At 43.4% G+C, this 23,846-nt stretch overlaps 1 protein-coding gene across 2 annotated transcripts in view; it reads right to left on the reverse strand.

Moving 5' to 3' along the window:
• Positions 1-11,289: 11,289 nt before the first annotated feature.
• The window catches only part of LOC129816954 (tubulin alpha chain), a 21,779-nt gene continuing 9,222 nt past the window's right edge, over positions 11,290-23,846 (reverse strand). Inside the window, exons 1-4 of one of the 2 annotated variants that reach the window (XM_055871941.1) lie at positions 16,617-16,722; positions 12,984-13,206; positions 12,704-12,852; positions 11,290-12,422 (exon numbers count right to left, since the gene is read on the reverse strand). In XM_055871941.1, the coding sequence (XP_055727916.1) occupies positions 11,445-12,422; positions 12,704-12,852; positions 12,984-13,206; positions 16,617-16,619 (1,353 nt within the window). In that variant the 5' untranslated portion in view covers positions 16,620-16,722 and the 3' untranslated portion in view covers positions 11,290-11,444. Of the gene's footprint in view, positions 12,423-12,703; positions 12,853-12,983; positions 13,207-16,616; positions 16,723-23,846 lie in introns of those variants that run through there. The other variant, XM_055871940.1, reaches the window with a different exon arrangement.

Below are 23,846 nucleotides of genomic sequence, written 5' to 3' on the forward strand. Positions count from 1 at the left end.
CCAGGTGCCTTATTGCTGTTATAAACCGGTTACCAATGTAACCGATGTGAAATGGCTAGCTAGTTTGCGGGGTGCGCGCTAATAGCGTTTCAATCGGTGACGTCACTCGCCTCTGAGACCTTGAAGTAGTTGTTCCCCTTGCTCTGCAAGTAGTTGCTTCCCGCGGCTTTTGTGGAGCGATGGGTAACGATGTTTCGAGGGTGGCTGTTGTCGATGTGTGCAGAGGGTCCCTGGTTCGAGCACAGGTAGGGACGAGGAGAGGGATGGAAGCTATATTCTTACATTGATGCTGTTGACCCGGATCACAGATTTCACAACACACTGTGTGCCCTTTCGTTTCTGTAAGCTATTTAACAAACCACGACGGACTAACATTAGAATTTGAGTTAATTCCAAGGCAATACATAAAAGACAACATGAAGCGGCCACATACAGTGTAACCCATGGAGCACGTTCTGATTGGCCAGCGAAGGGCCAAGCCTCGACCCACTCCACAACTTGTTTATTTGTCAAAACCAATATGAAGGGATGCATAGCGACGCTTTAGTTCGCAATGTTTTATGCTAGAAACAAGCTGTAAAATGCCACCGACGCATACGGGATATCTTTGGTTCGTCTCTATGACATTCGGAGGCAGCGCTGCAACCTTCTAGAAGAAGACAAGAAGACAAAAGAAAATGGACTTCGCCCGGGAAGCAGTGTGTGATTCTGTCACTATCAATGAACGTTCACCAGTTCAACAGGCTATTAAACAACACGCTAACTCTAAATCAGTCAGGAGCAAGCTAGGTAGCCTAAGAAGGAGTTTTAATTAATTATTTGGGCTATATTATTATTATTATTATTATTTAAAGGCTGCGGCCTGCCATTTAAGACACAAATTGTGAAACATTGTGACAGCTACAGGCTGGCTGGAACACGCTCAGCATTTCAGCAACTCATCAACAATAGCCTTTGCCTGCATTACTAACGACACCTTTTGTCTATTCCCTGCCTGTACTTTAGCCTATCAGATTTCCTGTTATCAACCTTTTGCCTGATCTCCCGGACGACTTTACCAGCCTTTTTCCTGCCTGTACTGTTGCCTTTTTGGACCCCCTGTGTATGACCTTCTGCCTGCCCCTGGACCCAGCTACCTGCCTCCTCCTGTGGTCCTTTACTAATAAACACCTGCTGCGCCCTGCACTTGAAAGCAGCTCTCTGTCTCCCATCGTGTTCATTACAATGATATGAGGCTGCTGTGTTAAAAAACAAATGTATTTTTGGTTCTGTGCTGCAGCACCTGAGGGAGGAGGTGAGGGTCCTCGGGGTGTGTTGTCAGGAAAACAACCTCTCTCTCAACATCAACAAAACAAAGGAGATGATCATGGACTTCCGGAAACAGCAGAGGGAGCACCCCCCCTATCCACATCGACGGGACAGCAGTGGAGAAGGTGGAAAGTTTTAAGTTCCTCGGCGTACACTGACAAACTGAAATGGTCTACCCACACAGACAGTGTGGTGAAGAAGGCGCAGCAGCGCCTCTTCAAACTCGGGAGGCTGAAGAAATTTGGCTTGTCACCTAAAAACCTCACAAATACTATAATTTAGAAGGAGTGGTCAGTACAGGTGCATCAAAGCTGGAACCGAGAGACTGAGAAACAGATTATATCTCAAGGCCATCAGACAGTTAAACAGCCATCACTAGCAGAGAGAGGCTGCTGCCAACATACTGACTTGAAATCATTGGTCACTTTAATAAATGGAACACTAGTCACTTTAAAAATGTTCACATATCTTGCATTACTAATCTCATATGGATATACTCTATTCTATACTATCTATTGCATCTTAGTCTATGCCACTCTGTCATTGCTCATCCCTATATTTATATATTCTTATTCCATTCCTTATTCCATTAGGTATTTGTTGTGGAATTGTTAGATATTGCTGCACTGTCGGGAACTAGAAGCACAAGCATTTCGCTACACCTGCAATAACATCTGCTAACCACGTGTATGTGATCAATACAATGTGATTTGATTTGAGCATGCTTTTATCCGGCTACTCAATACTGCCCCTGCAGCCCAAACAGGTTAATACCACAACAGAAATGGGCAGCGCTCATTCATAGTCATTACTCTGTTGTGGTATTAAAAAAGATTCTTCTCGTCTCCTGTAAAATTATGAAGAATTGCATGAAATGGGTTTAATAAAAGGCAAAAGAAAATTCTCGAACCGCAAATAAGATGATAGATTCAGTGCTTTTATTATAATGGGGATCTCCAGTGCCGCACCTACCCGTGTCGCACCTACCCGTGCCGCACCTACCCGTCCCCTACCTACCCGTGTCGCACCTACCCGTGCCGCACCTACCCGTGCCGCACCTACCCGTGCCGCACCTACCCGTGCCGCACCTACCCGTGCCGCACCTACCCGTGCCGCACCTACCCGTCCAGCACCTACCCGTCCAGCACCTACCCGTGTCGCCCCTACCCGTGTCGCCCCTACCCGTGTCGCCCCTACCCGTGTCGCGGTGGTCTGTGAATCCACAAACTTCTGGCTACTTTGCCATGTAATACTTACAAAACTTATAACTGTTTCTAAAACTCGGAGCCTCCAGCGAGTCTCCAGCGACGGTCCCCGGTCCGGAGCCTGCAGCGACGGTCCCCGGTCCGGAGCCTGCAGCGACGGTCCCTGGTCCGGAGCCTGCAGCGACGGTCCCCGGTCCGGAGCCTGCAGCGACGGTCCCCGGTCCGGAGCCTCCAGCGACGGTCCCCGGTCCGGAGCCTCCAGCGACGGTCCCCGGTCCGGAACCTGCAGCGACGGTCCCCGGTCCGGAGCCTCCAGCGACGGTCCCCGGTCCGGAGCCTCCAGCGACGATCCCCGGTCAGGAGCCTCCAGCGACGGTCCTTGGTCAGGAGCCTCCGGCAATGATCGGTGGTCTGGTTCCTCCGGCGATGATCTGCGGCCCGGTTCCTCCAGTGAAGGTCCATGCCCCAGGGCCGCCACCAAAGCAGAGGGATCTGCGGGCGGAGGTGGGTCTACGTACGGAGCCGCTGCCGTGAAGGGATGCCCACCCGGAACCTCCCCTTTAGAGTCAGGTTTTGCGGCCGGAGTCCGCACCTTTGGGGGAGGTACTGTCACGCCCTGGCCATAGAGAGGCTTTTATTCTCTATTTTGGTTAGGCCAGGGTGTGACTAGGGTGGGCATTCTAGTTTCATTATTTCTATGTTTGTGTGGTTCCCAATCAGAGGCAGCTGTCTATCGTTGTCTCTGATTGGGGATCATATACAAGTTGTCCTTTTCCATTGGGTTTTGTGGGTAGTTATTTTCTGTTTAGTGTCTGCACCTGACAGAACTGTTTCGTTTTTTCACTTTGTTATTTTGTTCGACTGTTTTTGAGTAATAAAGAATCATGAACACTTACTACTCTACGTTTTGGTCCACGCCTTCCGACGAGAGACGTTACACCAGGACCTCTATACTCGTCACATACGTTGCTGCTACTGTTATCAATCTGCCACTTTATTCAGTGTTATATGTACATATCTACCTCAGTTACCTTGTACCCTTGCACATTGGCTCTGTACTGGTACCCCTTGCATATACCTGGTAAAATAAGGGTTAAATAAAAAAATCTAGTAATATATAGCCATTATTACTTTTATTATTACGTCTTTTCATGTTCTATTATTTCTCTATTTTCTTTCTCGTTGAATTGTTCTGAAGGGCAAATAAGTAGGCATTTCACTGTTAGGCTATACCTGTTGATGATGAAGCATTTGACTAATACAATTTCAATTCCACACTGCCTGTTGACCATAATCACTCACAGTAATTTAGTGGTCTTTGCTGCCATCTAGTGGCTAGATGAGGCAACGTCTAAAGAACGGCAGAGCTATCGTCTTGGCCTACTCATTTAAGAGGCGTTTTTTAATAACAGTAATATAGCCCATCTCAAAAGAACACCAATGGAAATATGCAGAATAACATCAAAACAAAGCTGACACATTTAATATTGTATTATCATAGTCTTCTTCTTCATAGTGACCATGTATAAACAATTTACAGCTATGTAAGTATGAAACATCTGCATCGCTTTTCCACACTGAGTGTATTTTCACCTTGTCAGCTCGGGGATACGATCCAGCAACCTTTCGGTAACCAGCCCAACGCTCTAACAACTAGAATACCTAACAGACCTGCCGTCTAGCAGACATAAAGCCTGTTCTAGTCTAGCAGACATAAAGCCTGTTCTAGTCTAGTAGACATAAAGCCTGTTCTAGTCTAGCAGACATAAAGCCTGTTCTAGTCTAGCAGACATAAAGCCTGTTCTAGTATAGCAGACATAAAGCCTGTTCTAGTCTAGCAGAATTAAGCCTGTTCTAGTCTAGCAGACATAAAGCCTGTTCTAGTCTAGTAGACATAAAACCTGTTCTAGTCTAGTAGACATAAAGCCTGTTCTAGTCTAGCAGACATAAAGCCTGTTCTAGTCTAGTAGACATAAAGCCTGTTCTAGTATAGTAGACATAAAGCCTGTTCTAGTCTAGTAGACATAAAGCCTGTTCTATTATAGTAGACATAAAGCCTGTTCTAGTCTAGCAGACATAAAGCCTGTTCCAGTCTAGTAGACATAAAACCTGTTCTAGTCTAGTAGACATCAAGACTGTTCTAGTCTAGTAGACATAAAGCCTGTTCTAGTCTAGTAGACATGAAGCCTGTTCTAGTCTAGTAGACATAAAGCCTGTTCTAGTCTAGTAGACATAAAGCCTGTTCTAGTCTAGTAGACATAAAGCCTGTTCTAGTCTAGTAGACATAAAGCCTGTTCTAGTCTAGTAGACATAAAGCCTGTTCTAGTCTAGTAGACATAAAGCCTGTTCTAGTCCAGTAGACATAAAGCCTGTTCTAGTCTAGTAGACATAAAGCCTGTTCTAGTCTAGTAGACATAAAGCCTGTTCTAGTCTAGTAGACATAAAGCCTGTTCTAGTCTAGCAGACATAAAGCCTGTTCTAGTCTAGTAGACATAAAGCCTGTTCTAGTCTAGTAGACATAAAGCCTGTTCTAGTCTAGCAGACATCAGGACTGTTCTAGTCTAGCAGACATAAAACCTGTTCTAGTCTAGTAGACATCAGGACTGTTCTAGTCTAGTAGACATAAAACCTGTTCCAGTCTAGCAGACATCAGGCCTGTTCTAGTCTAGCAGACATGAAGCCTGTTCTAGTCTAGTAGACATAAAGCCTGTTCTAGTCTAGCAGACATAAAGCCTGTTCTGGTCTAGTAGACATAAAACCTGTTCTAGTCTAGTAGACATAAAGCCTGTTCTAGTCTAGTAGACATGAAGCCTGTTCTAGTCTAGTAGACATAAAGCCTGTTCTAGTCTAGTAGACATAAAGCCTGTTCTAGTCTAGCAGACATAAAGCCTGTTCTAGTCTAGCAGACATAAAGCCTGTTCTAGTATAGCAGACATAAAGCCTGTTCTAGTCTAGCAGACATAAAGCCTGTTCTAGTCTAGTAGACATAAAGCCTGTTCTAGTCTAGTAGACATAAAGCCTGTTCTAGTCTAGTAGACATCAGGACTGTTCTAGTCTAGTAGACATAAAGCCTGTTCTAGTCTAGTAGACATAAAGCCTGTTCTAGTCTAGTAGACATAAAGCCTGTTCTAGTCTAGTAGACATCAGGACTGTTCTAGTCTAGCAGACATAAAACCTGTTCTAGTCTAGTAGACATCAGGACTGTTCTAGTCTAGTAGACATAAAACCTGTTCCAGTCTAGCAGACATCAGGCCTGTTCTAGTCTAGCAGACATAAAGCCTGTTCTAGTCTAGTAGACATAAAGCCTGTTCTAGTCTAGCAGACATAAAGCCTGCTCTAGTCTAGTAGACATAAAGCCTGTTCTTGTCTAGCAGACATAAAGCCTGTTCCAGTCTAGTAGACATAAAACCTGTTCTAGTCTAGTAGACATCAAGACTGTTCTAGTCTAGTAGACATAAAGCCTGTTCTAGTCTAGTAGACATAAAGCCTGTTCTAGTCTAGTAGACATAAAGCCTGTTCTAGTCTAGTAGACATAAAGCCTGTTCTAGTCTAGCAGACATAAAGCCTGTTCTAGTCTAGCAGACATAAAGCCTGTTCCAGTCTAGTAGACATAAAGCCTGTTCTATTCTAGTAGACAGAAAGCCTGTTCTAGTCTAGCAGACATAAAGCCTGTTCTAGTCTAGTAGACATAAAACCTGTTCTAGTCTAGTAGACATAAAGCCTGTTCTAGTCTAGTAGACATAAAGCCTGTTCTAGTTTAGTAGACATAAAGCCTGTTCTAGTCTAGTAGACATCAGGACTGTTCTAGTCTAGTAGACATAAAACCTGTTCTAGTCTAGTAGACATCAGGACTGTTCTAGTCTAGCAGACATAAAGCCTGTTCTAGTCTAGTAGACATAAAGCCTGTTCTAGTCTAGTAGACATAAAGCCTGTTCTAGTCTAGCAGACATAAAGCCTGTTCCAGTCTAGTAGACATAAAACCTGTTCTAGTCTAGTAGACATCAAGACTGTTCTAGTCTAGTAGACATAAAGCCTGATCTAGTCTAGTAGACATGAAGCCTGTTCTAGTCTAGTAGACATAAAGCCTGTTCTAGTCTAGTAGACATAAAGCCTGTTCTAGTCTAGTAGACATAAAGCCTGTTCTAGTCTAGTAGACATAAAGCCTGTTCTAGTCTAGTAGACATCAAGCCTGTTCTAGTCTAGCAGACATAAAGCCTGTTCTAGTCTAGCAGACATAAAGCCTGTTCTAGTCTAGTAGACATCAGGACTGTTCTAGTCTAGTAGACATAAAGCCTGTTCTAGTCTAGTAGACATCAGGACTGTTCTAGTCTAGTAGACATAAAGCCTGTTCTAGTCTAGTAGACATAAAGCCTGTTCTAGTCTAGTAGACATAAAGCCTGTTCTAGTCTAGTAGACATAAAGTCTGTTCTAGTCTAGCAGACATAAAGCCTGCTCTAGTCTAGTAGACATAAAGCCTGTTCTAGTCTAGCAGACATAAAGCCTGTTCCCGTCTAGTAGACATAAAACCTGTTCTAGTCTAGTAGACATCAAGACTGTTCTAGTCTATTAGACATAAAGCCTGTTCTAGTCTAGTAGACATGAAGCCTGTTCTAGTCTAGTAGACATAAAGCCTGTTCTAGTCTAGTAGACATAAAGCCTGTTCTAGTCTAGTAGACATAAAGCCTGTTCTAGTCTAGTAGACATAAAGCCTGTTCTAGTCTAGTAGACATAAAGCCTGTTCTAGTCTAGTAGACATAAAGCCTGTTCTAGTCTAGTAGACATAAAGCCTGTTCTAGTCTAGTAGACATGAAGCCTGTTCTAGTCTAGTAGACATAAAGCCTGTTCTAGTCTAGTAGACATAAAGCCTGTTCTAGTCTAGCAGACATAAAGCCTGTTCTAGTCTAGCAGACATAAAGCCTGTTCTAGTATAGCAGACATAAAGCCTGTTCTAGTCTAGCAGACATAAAGCCTGTTCTAGTCTAGTAGACATAAAGCCTGTTCTAGTCTAGTAGACATAAAGCCTGTTCTAGTCTAGTAGACATCAGGACTGTTCTAGTCTAGTAGACATAAAGCCTGTTCTTGTCTAGCAGACATAAAGCCTGTTCCAGTCTAGTAGACATAAAACCTGTTCTAGTCTAGTAGACATCAAGACTGTTCTAGTCTAGTAGACATAAAGCCTGTTCTAGTCTAGTAGACATAAAGCCTGTTCTAGTCTAGTAGACATAAAGCCTGTTCTAGTCTAGTAGACATAAAGCCTGTTCTAGTCTAGCAGACATAAAGCCTGTTCTAGTCTAGTAGACATAAAGCCTGTTCTATTCTAGTAGACATAAAGCCTGTTCTAGTCTAGCAGACATAAAGCCTGTTCTAGTCTAGTAGACATAAAGCCTGTTCTAGTCTAGTAGACATCAGGACTGTTCTAGTCTAGCAGACATAAAGCCTGTTCTAGTCTAGTAGACATAAAGCCTGTTCTAGTATAGTAGACATAAAGCCTGTTCTAGTCTAGTAGACATAAAGCCTGTTCTATTCTAGTAGACATAAAGCCTGTTCTAGTCTAGCAGACATAAAGCCTGTTCTAGTCTAGTAGACATAAAACCTGTTCTAGTCTAGTAGACATCAGGACTGTTCTAGTCTAGTAGACATAAAGCCTGTTCTAGTCTAGTAGACATAAAGCCTGTTCTAGTCTAGTAGACATAAAGCCTGTTCTAGTCTAGTAGACATAAAGTCTGTTCTAGTCTAGCAGACATAAAGCCTGCTCTAGTCTAGTAGACATAAAGCCTGTTCTAGTCTAGCAGACATAAAGCCTGTTCCCGTCTAGTAGACATAAAACCTGTTCTAGTCTAGTAGACATCAAGACTGTTCTAGTCTATTAGACACAAAGCCTGTTCTAGTCTAGTAGACATGAAACCTGTTCTAGTCTAGTAGACATAAAGCCTGTTCTAGTCTAGTAGACATAAAGCCTGTTCTAGTCTAGTAGACATAAAGCCTGTTCTAGTCTAGTAGACATAAAGCCTGTTCTAGTCTAGTAGACATAAAGCCTGTTCTAGTCTAGCAGACAAAAAGCCTGTTCTAGTCTAGTAGACATAAAGCCTGTTCTAGTCTAGTAGAAATAAAGCCTGTTCTAGTCTAGTAGACATAAAGCCTGTTCTAGTCTAGTAGACATAAAGCCTGTTCTAGTCTAGTAGACATAAAGCCTGTTCTAGTCTAGTAGACATCAAGACTGTTCTAGTCTAGCAGACATCAGGACTGTTCTAGTCTAGCAGACATAAAACCTGTTCTAGTCTAGTAGACATCAGGACTGTTCTAGTCTAGTAGACATAAAGCCTGTTCTAGTCTAGTAGACATAAAGCCTGTTCTAGTCTAGCAGACATCAAGCCTGTTCTAGTCTAGTAGACATAAAGCCTGTTCTAGTCTAGTAGACATGAAGCCTGTTCCAGTCTACTAGACATCAGGACTGTTCTTGTCTAGTAGACATAAAGCCTGTTCTAGTCTAGCAGACATAAAGCCTGTTCTAGTTTAGTAGACATAAAGCCTGTTCTAGTCTAGTAGACATAAAGCCTGTTCTAGTCTAGCAGACATAAAGCCTGTTCTAGTCTAGTAGACATAAAGCCTGTTCTAGTTTAGTAGACATAAAGCTTGTTCTAGTCTAGTAGACATAAAGCCTGTTCTAGTCTAGCAGACATAAAGCCTGTTCTAGTCTAGTAGACATCTGGACTGTTCTAGTCTAGCAGACATAAAGCCTGTTATAGTCTAGTAGACATAAAGCCTGTTCTAGTCTAGTAGACATAAAGCCTGTTTTAGTCTAGTAGACATAAAGCCTGTTCTAGTCTAGTAGACATAAAGCATGTTCTAGTCTAGTAGACATAAAGCCTGTTCTAGTCTAGTAGACATGAAGTCTGTTCTAGTCTAGTAGACATCAGGACTGTTCTAGTCTAGTAGACATAAAGCTTGTTCTAGTCTAGTAGACATAAAGCCTGTTCTAGTCTAGTAGACAAAAAGCCTGATCTAGTCTAGTAGACATAAAGCCTGTTCTAGTCTAGTAGACATCAAGCCTGTTCTAGTCTAGTAGACATAAAGCCTGTTCTAGTCTAGTAGACATAAAGCCTGTTCTAGTCTAGCAGACATCAGGACTGTTCTAGTCTAGCACACATAAAACCTGTTCTAGTCTAGTAGACATCAGGACTGTTCTAGTCTAGTAGACATAAAACCTGTTCCAGTCTAGCAGACATCAGTCCTGTTCTAGTCTAGCAGACATAAAACCTGTTCTAGTCTAGCAGACATAAAGCCTGTTCTAGTCTAGCAGACATAAAGCCTGTTCTAGTCTAGCAGACATAAAGCCTGTTCTAGTCTAGCAGACATAAAGCCTGTTCTAGTCTAGTAGACATAAAGCCTGTTCTAGTCTAGTAGACATAAAGCCTGTTCTAGTCTAGTAGACATAAAGCCTGTTCTAGTCTAGCAGACATAAAGCCTGTTCTAGTCTAGTAGACATAAAGCCTGTTCTAGTCTAGTAGACATAAAGCCTGTTCTAGTCTAGTAGACATAAAGCCTGTTCTAGTCTAGCAGACATCAGGACTGTTCTAGTCTAGCACACATAAAACCTGTTCTAGTCTGGTAGACATCAGGACTGTTCTAGTCTAGTAGACATAAAACCTGTTCCAGTCTAGCAGACATCAGTCCTGTTCTAGTCTAGCAGACATAAAACCTGTTCTAGTCTAGCAGACATAAAGCCTGTTCTAGTCTAGCAGACATAAAGCCTGTTCTAGTCTAGCAGACATAAAGCCTGTTCTAGTCTAGCAGACATAAAGCCTGTTCTAGTCTAGTAGACATAAAGCCTGTTCTAGTCTAGTAGACATAAATCCTGTTCTAGTCTAGTAGACATAAAGCCTGTTCTAGTCTAGCAGACATAAAGCCTGTTCTAGTCTAGTAGACATAAAGCCTGTTCTAGTCTAGTAGACATAAAGCCTGTTCTAGTCTAGTAGACATAAAGCCTGTTCTAGTCTAGTAGACATAAAGCCTGTTCTAGTCTAGTAGACATAAAGCCTGTTCTAGTCTAGTAGACATAAAGCCTGTTCTAGTCTAGTAGACATATAGCCAGTTCTAGTTTAGTAGACATAAAGCCTGTTCTAGTCTAGCAGACATCAGAACTGTTCTAGTCTAGTAGACATAAAGCCTGTTCTAGTCTAGTAGACATAAAGCCTGTTCTAGTCTAGTAGACATAAAGCCTGTTCTAGTCTAGTAGACATATAGCCTGTTCTAGTCTAGTAGACATAAAGCCTGTTCTAGTCTAGTAGACATAAAGCCTGTTCTAGTCTAGTAGACATAAAGCCTGTTCTAGTCTAGTAGACATAAAGCCTGTTCTAGTCTAGCAGAGATCAGGCCTGTTCTAGTCTCGTAGACATAAAGCCTGTTCTAGTCTAGTAGACATCAGGACTGGTCTAGTCTAGCAGACATAAAACCTGTTCCAGTCTAGCAGACATCAGGCCTGTTCTAGTCTAGCAGACATAAAACCTGTTCTCGTCTAGCAGACATAAAGCCTGTTCTAGTCTAGCAGACATAAAGCCTGTTCTAGTCTAGCAGACATCAGGACTGATCTAGTCTAGCAGACATAAAGCCTGTTCTAGTCTAGTAGACATCAGGACTGTTCTAGTCTAGCAGAACTACCATTAAATACTCTTATTTGAAGCTGCATCCTTATAAAAGCTTGATATCTTACAAGCTGCTTGTTTGAAAGTCAATCATAGACCATCTTCGAGTCGAAAAACAACCACATACAGTTGAGTTGGTTTACGATGTGTTTATTGAGAACCCTGACACAACATGACTAGATGTAACAGAGACTGTTAACACTGCAGTGGGGAATGTGTTGCTGTCATGTTAAGCGTAGGACTCCAACGGTCAGTGTTGGAATGTAGGGTGGCAAAGCACGTTTAGCTTTTAATATTCCTCTCCCTCTTCATCCTCTTCTCCCACGCTGTCAGTGCCCACCTCTTCATAATCCTTCTCCAGGGCTGCCATGTCTTCTCTGGCCTCAGAGAACTCTCCCTCCTCCATGCCCTCACCAACGTACCAGTGCACGAAGGCTCTCTTGGCATACATCAGGTCAAACTTGTGGTCCAGACGTGCCCAGGCCTCAGCGATGGCTGTGGTGTTACTCAGCATGCACACGGCCCTCTGGACCTTGGCCAGGTCTCCTCCAGGAACCACCGTAGGGGGCTGGTAGTTGATACCCACCTTGAAGCCAGTGGGACACCAGTCCACAAACTGGATGCTCCTTTTGGTTTTGATGGCAGCGATGGCAGAGTTGACATCTTTGGGAACAACGTCGCCACGGTACAGGAGACAGCAGGCCATGTATTTGCCGTGACGAGGGTCACACTTCACCATCTGATTGGCCGGCTCAAAGCAGGCATTGGTGATGTCAGCCACTGACAGCTGCTCGTGATAGGCCTTCTCAGCGGAGATGACTGGGGCATAGGTAGCCAGAGGGAAGTGGATACGGGGGTAGGGCACCAAGTTGGTCTGGAACTCTGTTAGATCAACATTCAGGGCTCCATCGAAACGCAGGGAGGCAGTGATGGAGGAGACGATCTGACCAATGAGCCTGTTGAGGTTGGTGTATGAGGGACGCTCAATGTCAAGGTTCCTACGACAGATGTCATAGATGGCCTCATTGTCCACCATGAAGGCACAGTCAGAGTGCTCCAGGGTGGTGTGGGTGGTCAGGATAGAGTTGTAGGGCTCCACCACAGCCGTGGACACCTGGGGAGCTGGGTAAACGGCAAACTCCAGCTTAGACTTCTTTCCGTAGTCGACAGACAGACGTTCCATCAGCAGGGAGGTGAAACCAGAACCGGTGCCTCCTCCGAAGCTGTGGAAGATGAGGAATCCCTGGAGCCCAGTACACTGGTCAGCCTGATGGAGAAATGGTACAATAACATTGTTAGATGTGATCTTATGTTATAACAGTAAGAATAGAACGGAGAACCTGTTTGCATGTTCTACCTAGAACCATAAAGGGTTCTTCGGCTTGTCCCTGTAAGATAACCCTTTATGGTTCCAGGTACAACTTTTTGACACACCGAAAGAACCCTTTTAAAACGCTTTATTCCATAGAGAGGGTTTCTGAAGAACCTTCTAGAATGAAAAAGGTTCCGTGTAGAACCTTAGAGGCCTGTCTCAGAAGGATGACTCACCAGTTTGCGTGTCCTGTCCAGCACAATGTCAATGATCTCCTTGCCGATGGTGTAGTGACCGCGGGCGTAGTTGTTGGCAGCATCTTCCTTACCAGTGATCAGCTGCTCAGGGTGGAACAACTGACGATAGATACCTGTCCTCACCTCATCTGAAACACAAAGGTAGATTTAGAATATCCTAATATGAGGAATATCTTGGGACAGAATATCAAATCATTCAAGGCTTGTGAACCATAATCCAATAGGAAATCTCCAGGATTTCAGAGGACTCTCATCTTACCGATGACAGTGGGCTCCAGATCAACGAAGATGGCACGGGGGACATGCTTTCCGGCTCCGGTCTCACTGAAGAAGGTGTTGAAAGAGTCGTCTCCACCTCCACAGGTCTTGTCACTGGGCATCTGTCCGTCCGGCTGGATCCCATGCTCCAGGCAGTACAGCTCCCAACAGGCGTTACCCATCTGGACTCCGGCTTGGCCGACATGCATTGAGATACACTCACGCTGAAAAAGAAAGTGCTCAAGGTTTAATGTCACACAAGTTCAGTGAAATGCTTTTCTCGCTAGCTCTAACTCCAACAATGCAGTCATCAGTAACAATGACAAGGTAGAACAAAAACACATGATACATTAAAACCTGTTTGGGATAGGGGGCAGCATTTTCACTTTGGATGAATTGCGTGCCCAAACTGAACTTTCTCCTACTATGTCCCAGATGATAATACATGCATATTAGTATTACCATTGGATAGAAAACACTCTGAAGTTTCTAAAACTGTTTGAATTATGTCTGTGAGTATAACATAACTAATTTGGCAGACAAAAACCTGAGAAGAAATCCAAACAGGAAGTGAGAACTCGATTTTCAAAACAGTGCCAATTGATTTCCCTGTTAGTTATGGATGTGCATACACTTCCTAGGGCTTCCACTAGATGTCATCGTCTTTAGATACTGGTTTTAGCATTCTACTATAAAGGAGGGGCTCATAGGAGCTCTTTGACTGAGTGGTCTGGCAGAAAGCCTCGGTCTCATTATGCACGGTCACGAGAGAGTATGCTCTCGTTACATTTTACGTCATTTTGCTAATTCTTTATCTGCCATTTGACGACAGATTGTTATTTATGACCCTGTATCTTTAAGAGCAGAGGACCAGAGAGGTAAAAGGGCTTGTTCCTGTGGGCCACACCTCCTCACCCCTCCTCCTCTCTCCTCACCCCTCCTCTCTCCTCCCCCCTGCTCCTCTCTCCTCCCCCCTCCTCCTCTCTCCTCACCCCTGCTCCTCTCTCCTCCCCCCTGCTCCTCTCTCCTCACCCCTCCTCCTCTCTCCTCACCCTGCTCCTCTCTCCTCCCCCCTCCTCCTCTCTCCACCCCCTCCTCCTCTCTACTCACCACTCCTCCCCCCCCCCTCCTCCTCTCTCCACCCCCCTCCTCCTCTTCACCTCTCTCCTCCCCCCTCCTCCTCTCTCCACCCCCCTCCTCCTCTCTACTCAGCCCTCCTCTCTCGCCCCCTCCTCCTCTCTCCACCCCCCTCCTCCTCGCTCCTCCTCTCTCCTCACCCCTCCTCCTCTCTCCTCCCCCCTCCTCCTCTCTCCTCCTCCTCTCTCCTCTCTCCTCTCTCCTCACCCCTCCTCCTCTCTCCTCTTTTTTCCCTCCCTCTTTTTCTCTCTCCTCCCTCCCCCCACCCCCAGTGCAGCTGCACACTCATTGCAGTTTAACAGCGTGAGATATCTCTCACACATACCCTAAAATCTGCAGAGAAAATGTCTAGCATCACAGATTGCTCCTCCCTGTTCTCCTTTGTGCTCAATAATTCCCTCCTTCTCTCAGAATGGCAGAAATGTATTTTAAAAAATCACAGAAAATCCAAATGATCAGCAATTCAGTTTTTTTCCCCCTGAAGCTAATAGGTTTTCTATCTACACAGTGGATCGTTTATCACCAAGTAGAACAATGACTAAGTACATAGACTTTAGAACACTGATATCTGACCCACATTTGATGCGTGACGATAGATGATTCTGTCACAAGAATATTTGTTTACCAAAATAAACCAGTATCAATATATATAAACAGTATATATATATATATATATATATATATATATATATATATATATATATATATATATATATATATATATATGTATAACATCTAAAAGAAAAAGGGAAAATGCAGAGAATCACATGGTATTTATGAAACTGAATAATCCCCATCATCCCATCATCTACATACTTTCGCTCCAAATCCCTCCTTTACAATCATCATCAGCCTTATCTAAGCTTACCAAAAGAGGACCCCTCCTTTACAATCATCAGCCTTATCTAAGCCTACCAAAAGAGGACCCCTCCTTTACAATCATCAGCCTTATCTAAGCCTACCAAAAGAGGACCCCTCCTTTACAATCATCAGCCTTATCTAAGCCTACCAAAAGAGGACCCCTCCTTTACAATCATCATCAGCCTTATCAAAGCCTACCAAAAGAGGACCCCTCCTTTACAATCATCAGCCTTATCTAAGCCTACCAAAAGAGGACCCCTCCTTTACAATCATCAGCCTTATCTAAGCCTACCAAAAGAGGACCCCTCCTTTACAATCATCATCAGCCTTATCAAAGCCTACCAAAAGAGGACCCCTCCTTTATAATCATCAGCCTTATCAAAGCCTACCAAAAGAGGACCCCTCCTTTACAATCATCAGCCTTATCTAAGCCTACCAAAAGAGGACCCCTCCTTTACAATCATCAGCCTTATCAAAGCCTACCAAAAGAGGACCCCTCCTTTACAATCATCAGCCTTATCTAAGCCTACCAAAAGAGGACCCCTCCTTTACAATCATCATCAGCCTTATCTAAGCCTACCAAAAGAGGACCCCTCCTTTACAATCATCAGCCTTATCAAAGCCTACCAAAAGAGGACCCCTCCTTTACAATCATCAGCCTTATCTAAGCCTACCAAAAGAGGACCCCTCCTTTACAATCATCAGCCTTATCTAAGCCTACCAAAAGAGGACCCCTCCTTTACAATCATCAGCCTTATCTAAGCCTACCAAAAGAGGACCCCTCCTTTACAATCATCAGCCTTATCAAAGCCTACCAAAAGAGGACCCCTCCTTTACAATCATCAGCCTTATCAAAGCCTACCAAAAGAGGACCCCTCCTTTACAATCATCAGCCTTATCTAAGCCTACCAAAAGAGGACCCCTCCTTTACAATCATCAGCCTTATCTAAGCCTACCAAAAGAGGACCCCTCCTTTACAATCATCAGCCTTATCAAAGCCTACCAAAAGAGGACCCCTCCTTTACAATCATCAGCCTTATCTAAGCCTACCAAAAGAGGACCCCTCCTTTACAATCATCAGCCTTATCTAAGCCTACCAAAAGAGGACCCCTCCTTTACAATCATCAGCCTTATCAAAGCCTACCAAAAGAGGACCCCTCCTTTACAATCATCAGCCTTATCTAAGCCTACCAAAAGAGGACCCCTCCTTTACAATCATCAGCCTTATCTAAGCCTACCAAAAGAGGACCCCTCCTTTACAATCATCAGCCTTATCTAAGCCTACCAAAAGAGGACCCCTCCTTTACAATCATCAGCCTTATCTAAGCCTACCAAAAGAGGACCCCTCCTTTACAATCATCAGCCTTATCAAAGCCTACCAAAAGAGGACCCCTCCTTTACAATCATCAGCCTTATCTAAGCCTACCAAAAGAGGACCCCTCCTTTACAATCATCAGCCTTATCTAAGCCTACCAAAAGAGGACCCCTCCTTTACAATCATCAGCCTTATCTAAGCCCATCATTGAATATGAATAACATATGAAAGAAAGAATGAAAGAACCAATAAAAAAATAAATAAATAAATAAATAAAAAGAAAAAGAAAAATTGTATTTTATCATCTACGTCAGCACTCACCATTTTGTCTGGTTTTTGTTTTCCTTCACAGGCTGACGTTGAGGATTCAGAAGAGAAGGCAGAACTGCAGAAGAAAGGAAGAGGCGGGGGTTTTATAGACCGGGAAGCAGACAGCCCCGACAGGAAGGAAGAGGGTGGGGGTTTTATAGACCGGGAAGCAGACAGCCCGGCAGAAAGGAAGAGGGTGGGGGTTTTATAGGCCGGGAAGCAGACAGCCCGGCAGGAAGGAAGAGGGTGGGGGTTTTATAGGCCGGGGAAGCAGACAGCCCCGGCAGGAAGGAAGAGGGTGGGGGTTTTATAGGCCGGGGAAGCAGACAGCCCCGACAGGAAAGACGAGGTGGGGGTTTTATAGGCCGGGGAAGCAGACAGCCCCGGCAGGAAAGACGAGGTGGGGGTTTTATAGGCCGGGGAAGCAGACTGCCCGGCAGGAAGCTACAGCAGAATCCGGTTGGCGGTAGAGAACAGGGAAGTCCCTGACTCGCTATAAAGAATTATGGGTATTAGAGAGCAGTAGCAATGGTGTATTTTTTGTTCTCTGATACATTGTGTTTCTATGAGATAATCCTCATCAGCTAATGTTACTTTTATTTGTAAATATTGAAGCATTTTTTGTAATCAAAACAAGCACATAAAGGTAATATTAACAGACTGATATTATCTCATAGAAACAAAACCCCATTCATTTCCCCATTCATTTCCCCATTCATTTACCCATTCATTTCTCAATTCATTTCTCCATTCATTTCCCCATTCATTTCACTACTGTGTTAGGCAGTAGTGTTAGGCAGTAGTGGTAGACAGTAGTGTTAGACAGACAGTAGTGGTAGACAGTAGTGTTAAGTAGTAGTGTTAGACAGTAGTGTTAGGCAGTAGTGTTAAGCAGTTGTGTTAGACAGTAGTGGTAGACAGTAGTGTTAGTTAGACAGTAGTGGTAGACAGTAGTGTTAGGCAGTAGTGTTAAGCAGTAGTGTTAGGCAGTAGTGTTAGACAGTAGTGTTAGACAGTAGTGTTAGACAGTAGTGTTAGACAGTAGTGTTAGACAGTAGTGGTAGACAGTAGTGTTAGACAGTAGTGTTAGACAGTAGTGTTAGGCAGTAGTGTTAGTTAGACAGTAGTGGTAGACAGTAGTGGTAGACAGTAGTGTTAGTTAGACAGTAGTGTTAGACAGTAGTGTTAGGCAGTAGTGTTAGGTAGACAGTAGTGTTAGACAGTAGTGTTAGTTAGACAGTAGTGTTAGACAGTAGTGATAGACAGTAGTGTTAGACAGTAGTGTTAGACAGTAGTGGTAGACAGACAGTAGTGTTAGACAGTAGTGTTAGACAGTAGTGGTAGACAGTAGTGGTAGACAGTAGTGTTAGACAGTAGTGTTAGGCAGTAGTGTTAGACAGTAGTGTTAGACAGTAGTGTTAGACAGTAGTGTTAGGCAGTAGTGTTAGACAGTAGTGTTAGACAGTAGTGTTAGACAGTAGTGGTAGACAGTAGTGTTAGACAGAAGTGTTAGACAGTAGTGTTAGTTAGACAGTAGTGTTAGACAGTAGTGATAGACAGTAGTGTTAGACAGTAGTGTTAGACAGAGTGGTAGACAGACAGTAGTGGTAGACAGTAGTGTTAGTTAGACAGTAGTGTTAGACAGTAGTGTTAGACAGTAGTGGTAGACAGTAGTGGTAGACAGTAGTGGTAGACAGTAGTGTTAGACAGTAGTGTTAGACAGTAGTGTTAGGCAGTAGTGTTAGGCAGTAGTGTTATACAGTAGTGTTAGACAGGCAGTAGTGGTAGACAGTAGTGTTAGACAGACAGTAGTGTTAGACAGTAGTGTTAGGCAGTAGTGTTAGACAGTAGTGTTAGACAGGCAGTAGTATTAGACAGTAGTGTTAGACAGTAGTGTTAGACAGTAGTGTTAGGCAGTAGTGTTAGACAGTAGTGTTAGACAGTAGTGTTAGTTAGACAGTAGTGTTAGACAGTAGTGTTAGACAGTAGTGTTAGTTAGACAGTAGTGTTAGACAGTAGTGTTAGACAGTAGTGGTAGACAGTAGTGGTAGACAATAGTGTTAGACAGTAGTGTTAGGCAGTAGTGTTAGACAGTAGTGTTAGACAGGCAGTAGTGGTAGACAGTAGTGTTAGACAGAAGTGTTAGACAGTAGTGTTAGTTAGACAGTAGTGTTAGACAGTAGTGATAGACAGTAGTGTTAGACAGTAGTGTTAGACAGTAGTGGTAGACAGACAGTAGTGGTAGACAGTAGTGTTAGTTAGACAGTAGTGTTAGACAGTAGTGTTAGACAGTAGTGGTAGACAGTAGTGGTAGACAGTAGTGGTAGACAGTAGTGTTAGACAGTAGTGTTAGACAGTAGTGTTAGGCAGTAGTGTTAGGCAGTAGTGTTATACAGTAGTGTTAGACAGGCAGTAGTGGTAGACAGTAGTGTTAGACAGACAGTAGTGTTAGACAGTAGTGTTAGGCAGTAGTGTTAGACAGTAGTGTTAGACAGGCAGTAGTATTAGACAGTAGTGTTAGACAGTAGTGTTAGACAGTAGTGTTAGGCAGTAGTGTTAGACAGTAGTGGTAGACAGTAGTGTTAGACAGTAGTGGTAGACAGTAGTGGTAGACAGTAGTGTTAGACAGTAGTGGTAGACAGTAGTGGTAGACAGTAGTGTTAGACAGTAGTGTTAGACAGTAGTGGTAGACAGTAGTGTTATACAGTAGTGGTAGACAGTAGTGGTAGACAGTAGTGTTAGACAGTAGTGTGAGGTAGACAGTAGTGTTAGAAAGTAGTGTTAGTTAGACAGTAGTGGTAGACAGTAGTGTTAGACAGGCAGTAGTGGTAGACAGTAGTGGTAGACAGTAGTGTTAGACAGTAGTGGTAGACAGTAGTGGTAGACAGTAGTGTTATACAGTAGTGGTAGACAGTAGTGGTAGACAGTAGTGTTAGACAGTAGTGTTAGACAGTAGTGGTAGACAGTAGTGTTAGACAGTAGTGTTAGACAGTAGTGTTAGGTAGACAGTAGTGTTAGACAGTAGTGTTAGTTAGACAGTAGTGGTAGACAGTAGTGTTAGACAGTAGTGGTAGACAGACAGTAGTGTTAGACAGTAGTGTTAGACAGTAGTGTTAGACAGTAGTGGTAGACAGACAGTAGTGTTAGACAGTAGTGTTAGACAGTAGTGGTAGACAGTAGTGTTAGACAGTAGTGTTAGACAGTAGTGTTAGGTAGACAGTAGTGTTAGACAGTAGTGTTAGTTAGACAGTAGTGGTAGACAGTAGTGGTAGACAGTAGTGTTAGTTAGACAGTAGTGTTAGACAGTAGTGTTAGGCAGTAGTGTTAGGTAGACAGTAGTGTTAGACAGTAGTGTTAGTTAGACAGTAGTGTTAGACAGTAGTGGTAGACAGTAGTGTTAGACAGTAGTGGTAGACAGTAGTGGTAGACAGACAGTAGTGGTAGACAGTAGTGTTAGTTAGACAGTAGTGGTAGACAGTAGTGGTAGACAGTAGTGTTAGACAGTAGTGGTAGACAGTAGTGGTAGACAGACAGTAGAGTTAGACAGTAGTGTTAGTTAGACAGTAGTGTTAGACAGTAGTGGTAGACAGCAGTGTTAGACAGTAGTGGTAGACAGTAGTGTTAGACAGTAGTGTTAGACAGTAGTGTTAGACAGTAGTGTTAGTTAGACAGTAGTGTTAGACAGTAGTGGTAGACAGTAGTGTTAGACAGTATTGGTAGACAGTAGTGGTAGACAGACAGTAGTGTTAGACAGTAGTGTTAGGCAGTAGTGTTAGGCAGTAGTGTTAGACAGTAGTGGTAGACAGACAGTAGTGGTAGACAGTAGTGTTAGTTAGACAGTAGTGTTAGACAGTAGTGTTAGGCAGTAGTGTTAGGTAGACAGTAGTGTTAGACAGTAGTGTTAGTTAGACAGTAGTGTTAGACAGTAGTGTTAGACAGTAGTGGTAGACAGTAGTGTTAGACAGTAGTGTTAGACAGTAGTGGTAGACAGACAGTAGAGTTATACAGTAGTGTTAGACAGACAGTAGAGTTAGACAGTAGTGTTAGGCAGTAGTGTTAGACAGTAGTGGTAGACAGACAGTAGTGGTAGACAGTAGTGTTAGACAGTAGTGTTAGGCAGTAGTGTCAGACAGTAGTGTTAGACAGTAGTGTTAGGCAGTAGAGTTAGACAGTAGTGTTAGACAGTAGTGTTAGGCAGTAGTGTTAGACAGTAGAGGTAGACAGTAGTGTTAGACAGTAGTGGTAGACAGACAGTAGTGGTAGACAGTAGTGTTAGACAGTAGTGTTAGGCAGTAGTGTTAGACAGTAGTGTTAGACAGTAGTGTTAGACAGTAGTGGTAGACAGACAGTAGAGTTAGACAGTAGTGTTAGGCAGTAGTGTTAGACAGTAGTGTTAGACAGTAGTGTTAGACAGTAGAGGTAGACAGTAGTATTAGATAGACAGTAGTGTTAGTTAGACAGTAGTGTTAGACAGTAGTGGTAGACAGACAGTAGTGGTAGACAGTAGTGTTAGTTAGACAGTAGTGTTAGACAGGCAGTAGTGGTAGACAGTAGTGTTAGACAGTAGTGTTAGGCAGTAGTGGTAGACAGACAGTAGTGGTAGACAGTAGTGTTAGGCAGTAGTGGTAGACAGGCAGTAGTATTAGACAGTAGTGTTAGACAGTAGTGTTAGACAGTAGTGTTAGACAGTAGAGTTAGACAGTAGTGTTAGGCAGTAGTGGTAGACAGTAGTGGTAGACAGTAGTGGTAGACAGTAGTGTTAGACAGTAGTGTTAGATAGACAGTAGTGTTAGTTAGACAGTAGTGTTAGACAGTAGTAGTAGACAGACAGTAGTGTTAGACAGTAGTGCTAGACAGGCAGTAGTGGTAGACAGTAGTGGTAGACAGGCAGTAGTGGTAGACAGTAGTGGTAGACAGTAGTGTTAGGTAGACAGTAGTGTTAGACAGTAGTGTTAGACAGTAGTGTTAGACAGTAGTGGTAGACAGTAGTGTTAGACAGTAGTGTTAGACAGTAGTGTTAGACACTAGTGTTAGACAGTAGTGTTAGTTAGACAGTAGTGGTAGACAGTAGTGTTAGACAGTAGTGTTAGTTAGACAGTAGTGTTAGACAGTAGTGGTAGACAGACAGTAGTGGTAGACAGTAGTGTTAGTTAGACAGTAGTGTTAGACAGGCAGTAGTGGTAGACAGTAGTGTTAGACAGTAGTGTTAGGCAGTAGTGGTAGACAGACAGTAGTGGTAGACAGTAGTGTTAGGCAGTAGTGGTAGACAGGCAGTAGTATTAGACAGTAGTGTTAGACAGTAGTGTTAGACAGTAGTGTTAGACAGTAGAGTTAGACAGTAGTGTTAGGCAGTAGTGGTAGACAGTAGTGGTAGACAGTAGTGGTAGACAGTAGTGTTAGACAGTAGTGTTAGATAGACAGTAGTGTTAGTTAGACAGTAGTGTTAGACAGTAGTAGTAGACAGACAGTAGTGTTAGACAGTAGTGCTAGACAGGCAGTAGTGGTAGACAGTAGTGGTAGACAGGCAGTAGTGGTAGACAGTAGTGGTAGACAGTAGTGTTAGGTAGACAGTAGTGTTAGACAGTAGTGTTAGACAGTAGTGTTAGACAGTAGTGGTAGACAGTAGTGTTAGACAGTAGTGTTAGACAGTAGTGTTAGACACTAGTGTTAGACAGTAGTGTTAGTTAGACAGTAGTGGTAGACAGTAGTGTTAGACAGTAGTGTTAGTTAGACAGTAGTGTTAGACAGTAGTGGTAGACAGACAGTAGTGGTAGACAGTAGTGTTAGTTAGACAGTAGTGTTAGACAGTAGTGTTAGACAGTAGTGTTAGACAGTAGTGGTAGACAGTAGTGGTAGACAGTAGTATTAGACAGTAGTGTTAGACAGTAGTGGTAGACAGTAGTGTTAGACAGTAGTGTTAGACAGTAGTGTTAGACAGTAGTGGTAGACAGTAGTGGTAGACAGTAGTGGTAGACAGTAGTGTTAGACAGTAGTGTTAGACAGTAGTGGTAGACAGTAGTGTTAGACAGAAGTGTTAGACAGTAGTGTTAGACAGTAGTGTTAGGCAGTAGTGTTAGACAGGCAGTAGTATTAGACAGTAGTGTTAGACAGTAGTGGTAGACAGTAGTGTTAGGCAGTAGTGTTAGGCAGTAGTGTTAGACAGGCAGTAGTATTAGACAGTAGTGGTAGACAGAAGTGTTAGACAGTAGTGTTAGGCAGTAGTGTTAGACAGGCAGTAGTATTAGACAGTAGTGTTAGACAGTAGTGTTAGACAGTAGTGTTAGGCAGTAGTGTTAGGCAGTAGTGTTAGACAGTAGTGTTAGGCAGTAGTGTTAGGCAGTAGTGTTAGACAGTAGTGTTAGACAGGCAGTTGTGGTAGACAGTAGTGTTAGGCAGTAGTGTTAGGCAGTAGTGGTAGACAGTAGTGATAGACAGTAGTGTTAGACAGTAGTGGTAGACAGTAGTGTTAGGTAGACAGTAGTGTTAGGTAGACAGTAGTGTTAGGCAGTAGTGGTAGACAGTAGTGTTAGGCAGTAGTGGTAGACAGTAGTGGTAGACAGTAGTGTTAGACAGTAGTGGTAGACAGTAGTGTTAGACAGTAGTGTTAGACAGTAGTGTTAGACAGTAGTGGTAGACAGTAGTGGTATACAGTAGTGTTAGACAGTAGTGTTAGACAGTAGTGGTAGACAGTAGTGTTAGACAGTAGTGTTAGACAGTAGTGTTAGACAGTAGTGGTAGACAATAGTGGTAGACAGTAGTGGTAGACAGTAGTGTTAGACAGTAGTGGTAGACAGTAGTGTTAGACAGTAGTGTTAGACAGTAGTGTTAGACAGTAGTGTTAGGCAGTAGTGGTAGACAGTAGTGGTAGACAGTAGTGGTAGACAGTAGTGTTAGACAGTAGTGTTAGATAGACAGTAGTGTTAGTTAGACAGTAGTGTTAGACAGTAGTAGTAGACAGACAGTAGTGTTAGACAGTAGTGCTAGACAGGCAGTAGTGGTAGACAGTAGTGGTAGACAGGCAGTAGTGGTAGACAGTAGTGGTAGACAGTAGTGTTAGGTAGAGAGTAGTGTTAGACAGTAGTGTTAGACAGTAGTGTTAGACAGTAGTGGTAGACAGTAGTGTTAGACAGTAGTGTTAGACAGTAGTGTTAGACACTAGTGTTAGACAGTAGTGTTAGTTAGACAGTAGTGGTAGACAGTAGTGTTAGACAGTAGTGTTAGTTAGACAGTAGTATTAGACAG

The sequence above is a fragment of the Salvelinus fontinalis genome, chromosome 19, assembly GCF_029448725.1.
Source record: "Salvelinus fontinalis isolate EN_2023a chromosome 19, ASM2944872v1, whole genome shotgun sequence".
NCBI classification, from domain to species: domain Eukaryota; kingdom Metazoa; phylum Chordata; class Actinopteri; order Salmoniformes; family Salmonidae; genus Salvelinus; species Salvelinus fontinalis.